Below are 14,950 nucleotides of genomic sequence, written 5' to 3' on the forward strand. Positions count from 1 at the left end.
CCCGATCGGCTGCCTCTGCAGTTACTACCTAGACGTTCGGTGCACGCAATTTTCCCGGTTTTATGGGACCATATTCCAGAGCGAATATTGTCCATAATTATAAGAAGTAAGCCTTGCCTTAGAAATTCGTAACGTCGTGCGTTGACGCGCACGTTCTATTTAAGAATGACTCCAGACGTGTTTAAAACCAGGGCATGCAAACCAAATCATTGATACAACGAGAAGCATGGCGTTCGCTTTCTCGGCTACTGTTTTGGCGGCTTCCCGCCTGCCTCCCTCGGCAGCAGGCTTGTGTCCGCTTTGCTTCCCGCGGGTCCCGGGAGGTCGGCGGGGGCCGTGTTTGCTCGAACCTCGCCGGGTCCGACCTCCTCCCCCTGAGGTCGGCAGCCAGCACCAGGTCTACCCAAGACCAGCTAAATTCTGGTCACAAGGTGACGCCTTGGACAAGTTACCAAACCGCTCTGAACTCCAGCTTCCACCACTGCAAAACAGTCATGAGAGGCGGCCCCGGCGCCGCGACCCAAAGCATTTCAGGCCTAGCGGACGCGAACCCGGGTCCTGCGGCTCCCAGGCAGGACCCAACGCCCAGGACAAACCCTCCCGGCCCTGTGAAGACTTTCCCGCTCGGCGTGGGGGCGTGGTCAAGGCCGGACCCGAAGGCACACAGTCCTGAAGCCAGAGTGCGCAGGCGCAGCGCTCCGGTGACGTCAGAGAGCCTCGCCGGTCCGCCCCTCCCGACGAGGTCGCTCGAAACTGACGACGCAGGTGCAGGCCGGCAAGATGGCGGCGGCGGGAGCGGGCCGGCTGCGGCGGGCGGCGTCCGCGCTGCTGCTCCGCAGTCCGCGCCTGCCGACCCGAGAGCTATCCGCTCCGGCCCGGCTGTATCACAAGAAGGTACGGGCAGGCCAGGGGGTGCGCGGGACGCTGAGGCGGCCAGACTCCGGGCGGGCCCCTGGGCCGGGAGAGGCGGCCGGCTCCCCCGCTACCCGGCGCCCGGATAACGGCGGCCGCAGACGGGGGCGGCGAGCGCCGCCGGCCCTGCCGCTGTCCGCCGCCCGGTGGTGCTGACTCGGGACCCGCTGGCCACCAGGGGGGAGGTCCCGTGACACTTGTCACCCCGAGTCCGGCGACCTTCGCCGCCACCATCGCCCCGCGGCCCGGCGAAGTGAGCCGGGCCCGGCCGCGCCGCCTCCCCAGGCCTGTCTCCCTCTCCCCCCCCCCGTGAAAGCGGGGTTCAGCCACGGCCGCTCCTGGGCCTGTTCCCCACCCCCCCTGTGAAAGCGGGGTTCAGCCACGGCCGCTCCTGGGCCTGTTCCCCACCCCCCCGTGAGAAAGCGGGGTTCAGCCACGGCCGCTCCTGGGCCTGTTCCCCACCCCCTGTGAAAGCGGGGTTCAGCCACGGCCGCTCCTGGGCCTGTTCCCCACCCCCCCTGTGAAAGCGGGGTTCAGCCCCGGCCGCTCCTGGGCCTGTTCCCCACCCCCCCGTGAGAAAGCGGGGTTCAGCCACGGCTGCTCCTGGGCCTGTTCCCCACCCCACCCCCTGTGAAAGCGGGGTTCAGCCACGGCCACCACCGCCCCCCCCAGGCCTATCCCGGACCTCCGTGTGAAAATTGAGTCCAGCTGTCTGTCCCCTGCCAAGAGATAAGGCGCGGTGCCCGTCACACTCTTTTAGCCCCTTCTGGAAGCCCTTTGTGGCAATGTGATAGTTTTAGGAGCGCAGAGCCCCCGAGAGGATTCAGACACACAAACAACAAGCATAAAGTTTGGGTTTTCCTCTCGTTTGCGGGGGGGGGGGGGGGGGGGGAGGGGGGGGGGAGGGGGACGGGGACGGGGACGGGGACACAAGAGTGATAGATAGGTAGTTTGTGGCCCCTTGCCTACCGGGGCCGTTAAAGTCAATAGATGGGGAAATCCACTTGGGCAACAGTTAAAAATGAAATGAATCAGCTATTAGTAAAAACTACAGGGTTGGGAAGGTGGCTTAGTGGTGGAGCGCTTGCCTAGCATGCATGAAGCCCTGGGTTCTATTCCTCCGTACCACATACACAGAAAAGTTGGAAGTGGCTCAAGTGGTAGCGTGCCAGCCTTGAGCAAAAGAAGCTCAGGGACAGTGCCCAGGCTCTGAGCTCAAACCCCAGGACTGGCAAAAAAACAACAACTACAGATGCATATTGTAAGTGCCTAAGAGAGGCTGATCTGTGGTCAGCTGGGGAGAGGGAAGCTCACTTCTGATAGATGGGCAAACCCCAGGGTTATTAGAGCCTTGCCTGTGTCTGTTTTCATGGTGTTTATTCAGTGCTGGCTGTTGTTGACCTGACAACGCCAAGGGAACCTGGACTTCCAGGCTTTGAACACCAGGGGGCGCTGCAATGCAGCAGTGGTGCTGTTTATTTTCAGAGACTGATTGCCTAGAATTGCTTGTTTTGTAACAGTCACCTTGAAGCTTCTAAGAAAGCCTTCTGTTCCTGGGACATACTGACTCATGGGATTCTTTAGATAATCATTCTTTTCTGAGAATGGATTTGATCTGGAAATAACACAAATGGTGTTGGAGCCAAATCTGGTGAGGTGGGTGTTTTTTTTTAAAGTCAAGTAATTGTTTCTGGTTGACAGCTCTGAACCGAGACAGGCTTTCCCTGATGGTTTGAGGATTTGTTTTGGCCCTGATCTCAAGAAGCGCCTCCAGTCTCTGAAGTAGTTGGAGGAGTCCAGAAAGAGTTAGGGGTCACCACGGTTCTCTGCCATGAGTGTAGGCCTCCCTGCCCTGCCAAGTGCAGGGTGTTGACTTCAAGGAAAGCCAGAGCGGTAATCATGAATTCTCTTCACCCCGTGGTTTCAGGTTGTGGATCATTATGAAAACCCTAGAAATGTGGGCTCCCTGGACAAGACATCTAAAAATGTCGGCACAGGCTTGGTGGGTGCTCCGGCATGTGGAGACGTCATGAAATTACAGGTGCAGCCCATTCATCTGTTTTATCTTCAGTGGTGGTAACAGTGGTCCCTCTCCCACCCAGTGCTTCCTAATGGTCTTGCACGTAAAGCATTTCACTCCATCTCCCAGCTCTGTTCCCCTGAAGTGGAATGAGTCAGTGTTAGATACTAGCCTCAGTACCAAGGCCCAGCTCTGTGCTGGCTTCCCAGTTTCAATTCCTCCTTCAAAGGAACTCTCCAAATGGAACAAGATAAAACAGGACCTCTCTCAGACTCGAAGTGATTGAAGGTAGAGAAGAGTGCTTTGTGTAAGCCAGAACTGTATATGCACAGTCTCCTTTATGGTATGTGGGCAGCTCACCAGAGGAGGTCCTTATACCTACTCTGGACAATAGAAATAGGGCAGAAGTGCAGTTTGGTGCCCAAGAGAAAAGAACTCACCGGAGCCCTTGCTTGCAGGCTCTCGCAGTTTGCCCCAGCAGCTGTGAGGAGACCTCCTCAGAATTCACCCAAACAGCAACAGGGCCACAATCAAAACAGGGGGTGGGGAGGGGCCATGTTATTTTCCAGCTGATCTTACCTCTGTGGTTCTAGGTTTCATTTCTCATCACTGAGCTCTTTAGAGAAAGCAGCAGAATTGAATGCGTACTTTATAGTGGGAACAGCCAGCCTAGAACTCATATGGGTGTGCCCACATGCGTGCCAGGCTCCTGGCTTCCAGGAGGCAGCCCCAGGAACAACCACTCAACGTGTATCTCTCTTCTAGATTCCCCTTAACGCTTGTCTGTCTTCTAGATTCAAGTGGATGAAAACGGCAAGATTGTGGATGCCAGGTTTAAAACATTTGGCTGCGGTTCTGCAATTGCCTCCAGCTCCTTAGCCACGGAATGGGTGAAAGGGAAGACGGTAAGGTTGTTCATGAGGGTGATGGAGCTAAATGGCCTTCTTGGCAGCCTCACTGCCTCTCAGAGAGGCTTGTGAGAAAAACACCAACCTAAAAGATCGAGGCAGGAGGACTGTAAGTTCAAAGCCAACTCAGGCTCCGCAGCAAGATCTTCTCTCAAAAAAGAAAAATAGGAGCCAGGCACCGGTGGTTCACACCTGTAATCCTAGCTACTCAGGAGGCTGAGATCTGAGGATCACAGTTCGAAGCCAGCTGAGGTAGGAAAGTTAGTGAGACTCTTATCTCCAATAAACCACCAGAAAACCACAAGTGGTGCTGTGGCTCAAAGTGGAAGAGTTGGGGCTGGGAAGGTGGCTCAGTGGTAGAGCACTTGCCTTGCATGCGTGAGGCCCTGGGTTCGATTCCTCAGCCCCACGTAAGCAAAAAGAAAAAAGCTGGAAGTGGCGCTGTGGCTCAAGTGGTAGAGCACTAGCTTTGAGCTGAAGAGCTGAGGGACAGCGCCCAGGCCTAGAGTTCAGGCCCCATGACCCAACCCAAAAAAAAAAAAAAAATGGAAGAGCCTTGAGCAAAAGAGCTCAGGGACAGTGCCCAGGCCCTGAGTTCAAGCTCCACAACCAACAAAAGAAAAATAGTAACCATGACTTCTTCAAAATACTGTTTAAAACATCCATTTTAGTTTCTCCCTACTCAGATGGGTTATGTCTTTTCCCTTTAAAAGTTTTTGGGTTTTTTTACCCAGGTGTTGATGGTGTTTCTCACATCAGAATTATGGACCAGCTTGTTAGGTGTTGCTGCAGCTTTTGATTGGTCATTTTCATTTGTTCAGGGGTTGGACAGTGTTTTACCAATTACACAGGAAAAAGATCCTTGCATGTCCCTCTGACAAAACAGAATAGAAAAGAAAGCCTGGCATTCTTTAAGTTATTGATGTTCTTGAAGTTTCTCAAGAGTCCAAGTCTGGCCCTCGAGAGAGAAAGCCTCCCCCAAGGGCTCCTCTTCCCTGTCTCTTCCCCCTGTCCATCAGGTGGAGGAGGCCTTGACCATCAAAAACACGGATATCGCCAAGGAGCTCTGCCTGCCCCCCGTGAAACTGCACTGCTCCAGTGAGTGCCCCCGAGCCGCCAGTAACACAAATCACAGGGTCCTTGTAGTCATGTGGCGTTTGTAACCCATATCACCAGGGAGTCAGTCTTTATAGCCATCTGCAGGGTAAAGCCCCATGGTATCAAGCCAGGGACTCATAGAGTCCTGCTGGGAGGGGGGTGTGTCAATTGACCAGATGATATCCCCTGGGAGGCTTGGCGGTGGCCTATGACCCCCCCCATGGGGGGTGGAAGAGCAGGTGTTCAGGTAAAGGCACTGTATCACACAGCTGGTAAGTAGGGGAGGCAACAAGCCCAGCAAGGACATGACTCCACGTCCCCACAGCTGACGAGAACTGGCTTTTCTTCCATTCCTGCTCAAGATCCTTTCCCTGTCCCAGCAGGAAAAGCAGGACCATCTGTTGTTGAGGAGAGACAGTATATCCCAAGATACAGAACTAGCCAGAACCCCAGCCCCAGCCTGTGCCCCCAAAGCCACCCAGCCAAGTTAGGTCCTGGCACAGGTGTACCTCCAAGTGGAACAAGATAAAACAGGAGGTTCACAAGAAACCTCCCTGGGCCACACCCCTAGAATCTAAGCCTAGGCTGTCTTCTGTTCCTTTCAGTGCTGGCAGAAGATGCAATCAAAGCTGCCTTGGCTGATTACAAACTGAAACAGGAAGGCAAAGGAGAGACAGAGAAGAAGTGAGCGGGTGGGGCTCCGGCCAGTCAGGCAGCCACACCCTACCCTGCACACCCACCCAGATGGGCGTTCACCCAGATGCCCTCGGAAGCTGAGACGCACACAGTGTCTGCCATTCACATTGTCACTCTCAATTATTCTGAATCCCATGGTTTCTTTCAGCACACTCTGATGGCCTTAATGCACTTAGTATATATTTTGAATTCTGTATATGGGTTCAGAACTAGAATCAGTACTGGAGTCATAAATTTTGATAACCTGAAAAGTGCATAAATATTTAATCTAACCTCAGTCTATTTGAGGGAAGATTACCAGCAGAATGCCTTCGTTTGATTGTTTGATAGGACTAGTTGTTGTACATAGAACAGATCTGCATATATATATACACACACACACACATATATATAATAATAAAAGAATGTAATGTAAGATGGCGGCTTCTGTCTCTTGCCCCCCTCACTCACCTCCAAGTGCTGCCCACCCTCCCCCCCTCCCCCAGGTGAACCTGGCGACCTGCGTGGCTTTCCATGAGGATTTTCACACCGATGGCGAAAGGCAGAGGTCACTGCGCACTCCACTGGAGTCCTGAAGGTTTTTGTTGTCATTTCACCAGTGTGTGTGAGATCTCCAAAACACTGGCTGAGATGATGCCACAAACCTGGGGACCAAACACCAGGAGTCCTTAGAGGATGGGGAATGCAGAGGCACAGGCCCTGGGCTTTGCCTTGGTCTGGGTGGGTGGTGGTGCTACCCCAACTTCAGAGAGCCTCCTGGGTTTGGTGCAGTTGCAGGTGAGCCAAGCCGCCACAAAGAGGAAGCAATCTGTTCTCCTGCTACATACACAGTGCCCAAGAAAATTTTGTTGTTGTGGTTTGGTTTTTGTTTTGTTTTTGTCAGTCACGGGCTTGAACTCTGGGCCTGGGCGCCGACCCTCAGCTCTTCAGCTCAAGGCTAGCGCTCTACTTGAGCCACAGTGCCACTTCTGGTTTTCTGGTTGTTAATTGGAGATAAGAGTCTCAGGGACTTTCCTGCCCAGGCTGGCTTTGAACTGTGATCCTCAGATCTCATCCTCCTGAGTAGCTAGGATTACGGGCATGAGCCACGAGCGCCTGGCCCAAGGAAGTTACTTAACCTTGATGGCTGCCTCTGGCCTACAACCATGTGTTCTATAGTAACTCGGCCTGCAAGAGTCCCTAGCATTCCAAGCTCCCACATCAAATCTCACCAAAGGAGGCCATTTCCCAGTGAAAAAACCATAGTGAACCTCAAAAGTATGTTTGTGTGTTCTGGCAGTGGCTTTTTTGTTCAAGCACAAGCTTCTAAAATATACCTCCTTTGTTTAAAAAATACTTTTTTTTCCCTTAATGCTCTGAGTGCTGGTTGAAAAACACCAGACTTCAAAGGCCGCTGTCCCCAGTGTGGGGGACCACAGACCAAGGCAGCTCAGAATCTCAAATTAGAAGCTTGGGTGGACCCATGGCAAATGGTCCCGCGTGGTGTCTGCTTTGTAATTCACGGGCCCGGCCTCCACGCTGGGCCCATCCCGTGACATGTGGCAGCACCGCAAGTCCCCACTTGGCCTTGTCATTTGAGAACAAGACGTTTCTGTCCTGCCTAAGGTTCCTGAAAGTTGGACTGAATTCCCCAGTGTAGTCCTCCCTCACGCACACTGGTGCGAGGGCAGCAGTTTTTTCTTTTAACTCATATTAGACTTTTTCTGGGTAGGTCCACCACGGGCCATACAAAGGCCGGGTGCCTTTCACTGAGCTCAAATTAGGATTTTTGCAGTCACCCAGGGGGCGGGTCTTGGCACCTCCATGTGGAACCCCCGTGGGGGCTCTGGGCAGATGGGCTGTCAGGGGCCCATGCACAGCCCTGTGCTGTGCCAGGCCCTGACATTTATAATCTCTTCTCACAGCTGCCCTCGGAGGTGGACAAAATTCCAAACTAGGCTCCAGCTGAGGGCTAAGAGTGGGCTAGGAGCCCACCCTTCTGCCCTTCCCATGTGCTCTGGGCACAGAACACAGTCCAGCCTCACCCTGAACATTGTCATGAAGGCGGGGAGCCCTCCCCCACAGGGGGAGGTTCTCACCCCAACCACGGACCCTTCAATCTGACCCTCATCCCCAGAGGGGTGGGTGGTTTATAGGGAGATGGACAGACAAGAAACAGGTTCACAGAGATGAAATGACTGCCCTGCACATGCAGCTAGGGTGGAGCGCCCACTGAGATGGCTCTGCCCGCCTCCCCCACCCCTCTCATTTCACCTTCCCCAGCTGTCATGCCTCGATTTAGGATCACATCAAAGTGCATGGCTTTAGAGGCCTACATGCAGCCATATTGTGCACAAGCTGTCTCAGTGCTTAGTTTTCTGTCACTCAGGCATCACCCCTATAATCCTAGCCACTCAGGAGGCAGAGATCCAGAGGACCATGATTTGAAGCCAGCAGGGCAGAAAAGACCACAAGATTTCATTTTAATTAGCAAAAAAGCTGGTGGCGTGGCTCGAAGTGGTAATGTGCCAGCCAAGCAGGTCCCAGGTCAAGGCAAGCGGGAAGGGGTGGTGGCAGATCCTCCGGGGTGTGAGGCAGAGCCGCCAGGCTCTCCCTGCCGCCGTCCTGCAGCCCTCCTGCAGGGAGGCCGGGCCTCTGAATGCTGGCGGTTGCCAGAAACCATGGCGGCTACACAGCTACTGAACAACAGTCAAGGGAGTTTCAGCATGGAACATGTCACAGAACAATGTCGGAGGCCTCCACAACTAGGCAAACCCACGGCCCGGCTGCACCATCCCAGAGACACCCCAGTGACTTGTGTCAGCACACCTCCACAGGCATACTTGCTCCATGACTCACCATGGGGCACAGTCTTAAACACGGTCACCAAACTACCTTCGTCATGCTAGCCACCAGGCCTCACTCCGGAGAAACCCAGCTTCCCAGAAGAGCTGCAGCAGGCTCCCGTGAGGACAGCCTGGGCTAGCCTGGGGTCGCGGATGGAAGCATTTCCAGGCGCCTCAGAAGCAAGGCCTGTTTGAAACACGTCATCTCTGCAGCCCTGTGCAGCCCCTTGCAGCAGAGACAGAGGACATGAGGGAGCTCTGGGTGAGAGCCTAGGAGCTCATGTTCTAGTCCCTGCTCTGACATGGCAGATATTTTGGCAGATATTTAACCTCTCTGAATCTGTTTCCCCTTTGGAAATCAGAATGCTAGCTCCTAAGTCACAGGAATTTTATGAGAACAAAGTTAATAGTACCTGTAAAGTGAAAAAAAAAAAGCCAAGTGCCAAGGATGTGGTAAGTGTCCAGTAAATGGCAGTTATCAACACGCTCACCACCACCATCAACACTACCATCACCATCACCACCATCACCATCTTAACACCATCATCAGCATTCTCTTGAGCGGGATCCTGGGACCCACAAGGCCCATGGAAGGGGATTGTGGAAGCAGGATTGGGTAGAGGGGAAAGGACAGTAGTGGAGCCCGGTAAGAGCCTGGGTCCACTTGGTAGAAAGTGCTCAGCTTGTCGTTCTGCTGTTTTGCTGGGACCTCTTTCCCATGGAGTCTCTACAACTCAGCTCGTGTTAGGGCTGGGACCTCATCTTTTCACTCTGTCTCACACACAGAGGAGCTAAGGAAACTGCTCTCCACCAATGAGGAGCTGAGGCTGGTGCTCCCCACCAATGAAGAGCTGAGGGTGATGCTCTCCACCAATGAGGAGCTGAGGCTGGTACTCTCCACCAACGAGGAGTTGAGGGTGATGCTCTCCACCAATGAGGAGCTGAGGTCAGTGCTCTCCACCAATGAGAAGCTGAGGCTGGTGGTCTCACCCATGATTCAGCCCCTGGAGTCCCAGGCATCCACTGGGCTTGCTGCTGAGGGCAAAGGGCGTGAGGGAAGCACCTCACCCCGCCGGCCCTGGCCCTGGAGCCCCTGCTCACTTTCCCACAAGAGCAGGGCCCCTAGGGGACCATCCTCATCACATCCCAGGGGTGCTGATCTCCCTCCCCCAGGGTCTGAATCTCCCCCACTGTTTTCAAGAGAGGACAATCTACTAGTTAGAGAGGAAAGTCCTTTTCTGTTCCAGCTGAGCTGAGGGCCTCCTGGCTGGAAGAGCGGCCTGTGCCACCATGGAGTCACCAGGAACACACATGGGCTCTCATTTTGTTCTCTCCATCTGACCACTCAAGAGAGGTTGTTTATGGGACTAAATGGAGAAAGTGCCCAGCCAGCTAAGTATGAGACACTCACCAAATAATCTCTCTCCACGGAGCCGAGGAGACGTTGGGAGTTCAACCCCAGACTTACACCAAGCAACAGCTCCCCTCCCCTCTGGCCTCCTGGAGCCTCTCCTATCCCTCAAACTCACCCAGCTCATTCTGCCTCAGGACATTTGCCCTTGCCCAGAGCCCTCTTTCCCCAGAACTCAGGAGGGCTTCCTCCCCTCCGGCTGGGTGTCTTATAAACGTCATCTCCCAGATGGGCTCCCTGGCCACCATGGTAAGGGGAGGCCTCTGCATCCACGCTGTGTTGTTCAGGGAGCGAGGACGCCAGAGGTATCCCCGTAAGTCTCAGAAGCCTAGATAGCTAGGCAGGGCCTTGTTCTCCCCGCTCCCTGTTCCTTCTCCCCAGTGACCCCCATCCACAGTCAGAGCCCTGGGCAAACCAGGCAGCAAGTGCTCCACCCTAACTCCCTGCTTCCCTTTATCCCTCGCCATGTCTGCAAAATGAGAAACTGGAGCCCAGGCAGCGTTTTCCCTCCCAGCTCAAACAAAAAGATTCCACAGACTTGAACAACTTCTCCTTTCAGCCAATAGCCAGCCGGGCCAGCCCATGATTCATCCCAGCAGCCTGGCCCTTCTCCCTCACCCCGAAAGCTCCCCCAGACACACGCCTCCCCCTCCCCTGTCCTGGGAAGGAATACAAGGCTTGGAGAGCCCCTCCTGCCCACCCGCCTGCCACCAGCACTCTAACCCAACCTCAGAATGTCTCCGGCTCTGTCTGGAACAACTTGGGGGGGGGGAGGGGGAGAGCGGGGTCTCCCCCGGGGACTGGGACCGGAAACAGCAGCAGAAGGCAGGCTGGCAAAAAGTGCTGACACAGCACAGAGCGAGGCTGAGCTCCAGGGCCGCCTCCGCCCAGCCCAGCCCCAGCCCCAGCCCAGCCCCAGCCCTGCACCAGCCCAGCCCCAGCCCCAGCCCTGCACCAGCCCTGCACCAGCCCCAGCCCTGCACCAGCCCCAGCCCTGCACCAGCCCTGCACCAGCCCCAGCCCAGCCCCAGCCCCAGCCCTGCACCAGCCCCAGCCCTGCACCAGCCCCAGCCCTGCACCAGCCCAGCCCCAGCCCCAGCCCTGCACCAGCCCCAGCCCTGCACCAGCCCCAGCCCTGCACCAGGCAGTGTGGGCACCTGAGGGGGGAGAGGACACAGGGAGGGGAGAAAGTTGGGGAGGGAAGGGGAGGAGGGGAGAGAGGAAGAAGAAGGGAGGAAGCAGGGAGGCAGGGGACTCCCTGCCGGAGGGGGTTTGAATCCAGCATCCCACAGTGAGGGAAAGAAAGCTAGGTAATGGTCACTGGCTATGGTGGCCCAAAACTCAGCACTCTACGACTAAAGACTCGGATGCTGCAATGGCATTCCCCTTCCACGGGGGTCAAAGAAAAGGTGCTCACCGCTAACCCACTAGGAAGACCTCTGACCTTCACCCCCAACCTCATGACCTTCACCTCGGCCACCATCGTCTCCTCCTCCTCCATCACCATCACCTCCACCTCTTCCTCCCACATTATCACCTCCTCCTCCATCATATCCTTTTCCTTCTCCATCATCATCTTCACCTCCTCCTCCTCCATTTCCTTCTCCATCATATCCTCCTCCTCCTCCTTCTCTTCCATCATCTTTTCCTCTGTCTCCTCCATCATCTCTCCCATCTTCTCCTCCATCATCATCTCTTCCTGTCTCCTCCATCATCTCTCCCTGTTTCCTCCTTCATCTCCTCCCCTTTCTCATCTGTCATCTCTTCCATCATCTCCTTCTCCTTCCCTCCATCATCATCTCTTCCTCTGTCTCCTCCATCATCTCTCCCATTGTCTCCTCCTCCATCATCATTTCTCCCTCCGTTTCCTCCATCTCCTCCTCCTTCTCATCTGTCATCTCTTCCATCATCTCCTTCTCCTCCATGATCTCTTTTTCCTCCTCCTCCACCTTCTCCATCATCACCTTCTCCTTCCCCTCCATCATCTTCTGCTCCATCAACTGTTTCCTCCTCCTCCACCTTCCCCTCCTCCATCATCTCCTCCTACTTTTCCATCATCTTCTTCTCCATCACCTCTCCTCCTCCTCCTCCTCCTCCTCGTCCTTCTTCTCCATCTCCCCCTTCTCTTCCTCCATCATCTCCTCCTGGTCCTCCTCCTCCATCTCCTCCCTGCTTTTCACAGCCACTGCCACCCCCCATCACCACATCCACCATCCCCCCCCCTCCGCACTGAATTGGACATGGTCACCATCGCACTAACACCCTCCCAAAATGTGGGATGTGAACAACAGAAAGGGAAGGAGGAGACAACCCCCCACGGGGCGTCCACCTTGTCTTCTTTGTTACAGGGTTGGAGCCTTACACATGCTAGACAAGGCTCCACCGCAGCGTTACATCCTTCACCTTGGTATTTTGAGCCAAGGTCTGTGCATGTAGCCCAGGCTGGCCTCAAATGGACGGGCCTCTTGGCTTCAGCCTCCTGTGTGCTGGGATTACAGACATACCCCACCACTCCCAGCCACTGCAGTTAATCCTTGAATGAGGGTCAAAACGTCAGGTGGTCGGGCTGGAGAGCTGTTTGCTTGCTCATGAGCTTTCTGCACACCTTCAGACGGCATTTCCCCATCTGGAACTTGAATGAAGAACTACAGAGACTCTATATAACCCATGCTCCACCATCCCATTCCCCAAACACAGCTCTTCACCCACAAGCCTCTGTGTGAGGCTCCCACAAGAGTTAGCCAGCACCAAGGATGCCATGCTTAAACCAGACTCATGTCGACGCCATGCTCCACACTAGAGAGACTCCAGAAGGGACCGGCCCGGCATCCCCAGGGAGCTGGGCCATAGCAGCACCAGGCCTTCCCCTGGGGAGCCCCTGCAGGGAGGTGAGGACACAGGATGGACTGGGAGCTCCAGGGCGGAGACTGCGAGCGCCTTCTGCCCTGCCAGCCAAAGCTGCACACACACACATGGACACTCATGGGGACACGGCCCCCAGCTCTGTCATCGGGGCCCCCTCCCCCTGCCCAGGGAGGCGGGGTCTGAGCTGGCACCTGAGCGGTGGTTGTTAAACCAGGGGTGACTGTGGATGCAGCCACCAGCACCCTGGAACACGTACCACAGCCCCACCAGCACACACACACCCCCTCCCAGGACCTTCTGCTGGCAGGCTCCAGAAGCATTTCCAGGTCAAAGGACAAGGACATTTACAACTTTGCTAGGTGTGCCATGGGAGCCCCTGAAGGCAGACATTTGTCTTCCACTCTAGGCTGCTCAAAACCACACACTGCATGCTCAGATCCTGACCGGGGGAAAAATGTCCTTATCTTGGAAGAGGTCATGGGAAGAATTCAAGAGTCTTGCCTGGCTGTGTGCCGTGGCTCATGCCTATAATACTAGCTGCTCCAGAGGCTGAGAACAAGACGATGATGGTGATCGAAGGCCAGCTTACTTCATGGGACTCTATCTCAACCAATAAGCCAAGTGTAGTGGTTCATGCCTGACATCTCAGCTGAGGGAGAAGCATGAATAGGTGGATCTTAGCACAGGCCAACCTGGGATTAAGGGTGAGACTTTATTCAAAACATAATCATAATAACCAAAGTGAAAAGGGCTGGGGTGGTGTGGATCAAGTGGTAAAGCACCTGCAGTATCATGTGCCACACTCTCCGTTCAAACTCAAAGTGCCATCCAAAAGAAAATGACGATTGCTAACGTGGCAAGCCCAGTGGTTCTATCAGAAGTGGATGTGCGCAGGCTAGGCGAAAACTGGTCTTTGATGCAGCCTGCTTGATATAGGTTAGATAAAAGAGGGGACTTCCTGAGCATGCTAGAGATGAGAGAGGGGGACTATCTGGGCAACTTGATTGCCCCCGTCCCAGCTCCATCTCAGACACAGGGAAACCTGAGGTTGGGCTGGATTGCAGGCAGCAGTCATGGTCGCTAACGCCTGCGGCGGGAGGGCTGGCTAGGGACCAGGCTACCGTTTCCTCCTAAATATAAATGCAGCTCTTGCACAAGAAGGGCTGGGGAGACAGCCTTCCTGGCCTCCTCTTCCTCCTTCCATGCATCCCAGACACCTCCCCTACCACTTCCCCATTGTAAAAGACCCTACCCCCCCCCCCGCCGCCAAGACAGGAGTTGTGGCACACACCTGTAGTCCCAGCACTTGTGAAATGGAGTTAGGAGGCTCTTGAGTTGAATTTAAGGACAGCCTGGACTACATAGTGGGGCCCTGTCTCAATCCCCCTCCTCAAAGAGAGACAGACAGACAGACAGAGCGAGAGAGACAGAGACAGAGAGAGACAGAGATTGTTTTCGCCCTGGGGTGGTGGGCCCGGCCTCTGGACCCCATGGGCTCTCAGCTCGCCCCACATCGGGGCATCGGGGTCCAGGCCCAGGCCACTGGTGTCGCAAACACAGCCTGGTCACTTACTGCCACCCAGGGCGCCCACTCCAAGCTGGCCCTTGCTCAGGACGGGTAATCGGCTGCTGCTTGTGTGAGGTGTTGGTCTGCAGGCTTCCCGCCAGGGCCAGGCGGGCACCGGCGGCGGGTGCTGATTGTGAGCAGACAGGAAGGCCCTGACGCGGATGGGAGGCGGATTGTGGTCAAAGCATCTTCCGGACCCTTCCGCCCTGCAGGGCACATGGGCTCCGGGGGGCCAGCCGCTGATCTGCGGGCCCTGCAGAAGTCTGGACGCGTTGGCCCTGGCCCCGTACCCTGATGTGTCATTCATTCATCCCTTGCTACAGCTGGTGCCGAACAATAGTTAGAAGCCAAGGCCCCCCGAAGCTTCAAAGCTCAGCTCAGACATTGCCTAGCTGTGTGACCCTAGGCCAGTCCTGACCTCTCTGAGCTCTTCATCTTCCCCTGGGCAGCAGCAGCTTTCTCTCAGCTTTCTGGGGGGCGGGGGGAGGGGCAGTGCAAAGCAAGTGCTTGGTACCATGCCCGCCCCGCCCTGGGCTCCAGGCTCAGGAAGCAATGGAAACCAGGGGCCCGTGGCTCACGCCTGTCATCCCAGCTACTCAGGAGGCTGAGATCTGAGGATCGCAGTTCAAAGCCAACCTGGGCAGGAAA

At 55.4% G+C, this 14,950-nt stretch overlaps 1 protein-coding gene across 1 annotated transcript; it reads left to right on the plus strand.

Moving 5' to 3' along the window:
• The first annotated feature begins 741 nt into the window (after positions 1 to 741).
• Iscu (iron-sulfur cluster assembly enzyme) lies at positions 742 to 6,049 on the plus strand. Its single transcript, XM_069994656.1, has 5 exons — positions 742 to 894; positions 2,840 to 2,953; positions 3,727 to 3,837; positions 4,860 to 4,938; positions 5,544 to 6,049. Exons 1-5 carry the CDS (start codon positions 781 to 783, stop codon positions 5,624 to 5,626), a joined length of 501 nt encoding a protein of 166 aa, XP_069850757.1. The 5' UTR covers positions 742 to 780; the 3' UTR covers positions 5,627 to 6,049.
• Positions 6,050 to 14,950: the final 8,901 nt, after the last annotated feature.

This window comes from Dipodomys merriami, unplaced genomic scaffold (assembly GCF_024711535.1).
Source record: "Dipodomys merriami isolate MVZ:Mamm:240054 unplaced genomic scaffold, mDipMer1.0.p SCAF_45, whole genome shotgun sequence".
In the NCBI taxonomy this organism is placed as follows: Eukaryota; Metazoa; Chordata; class Mammalia; order Rodentia; family Heteromyidae; genus Dipodomys; species Dipodomys merriami.

Coding starts and splice junctions, on each gene's coding strand:
- Iscu (XM_069994656.1), top strand. CDS start 781: ATGGCGGCGGCGGGAGCGGGCCGGCTGCGGCGGGCGGCGTCCGCGCTG. Junction 895..2,839: donor CCCGGCTGTATCACAAGAAG/GTACGGGCAGGC, acceptor CCGTGGTTTCAG/GTTGTGGATCATTATGAAAA. Junction 3,838..4,859: donor AATGGGTGAAAGGGAAGACG/GTAAGGTTGTTC, acceptor CCTGTCCATCAG/GTGGAGGAGGCCTTGACCAT.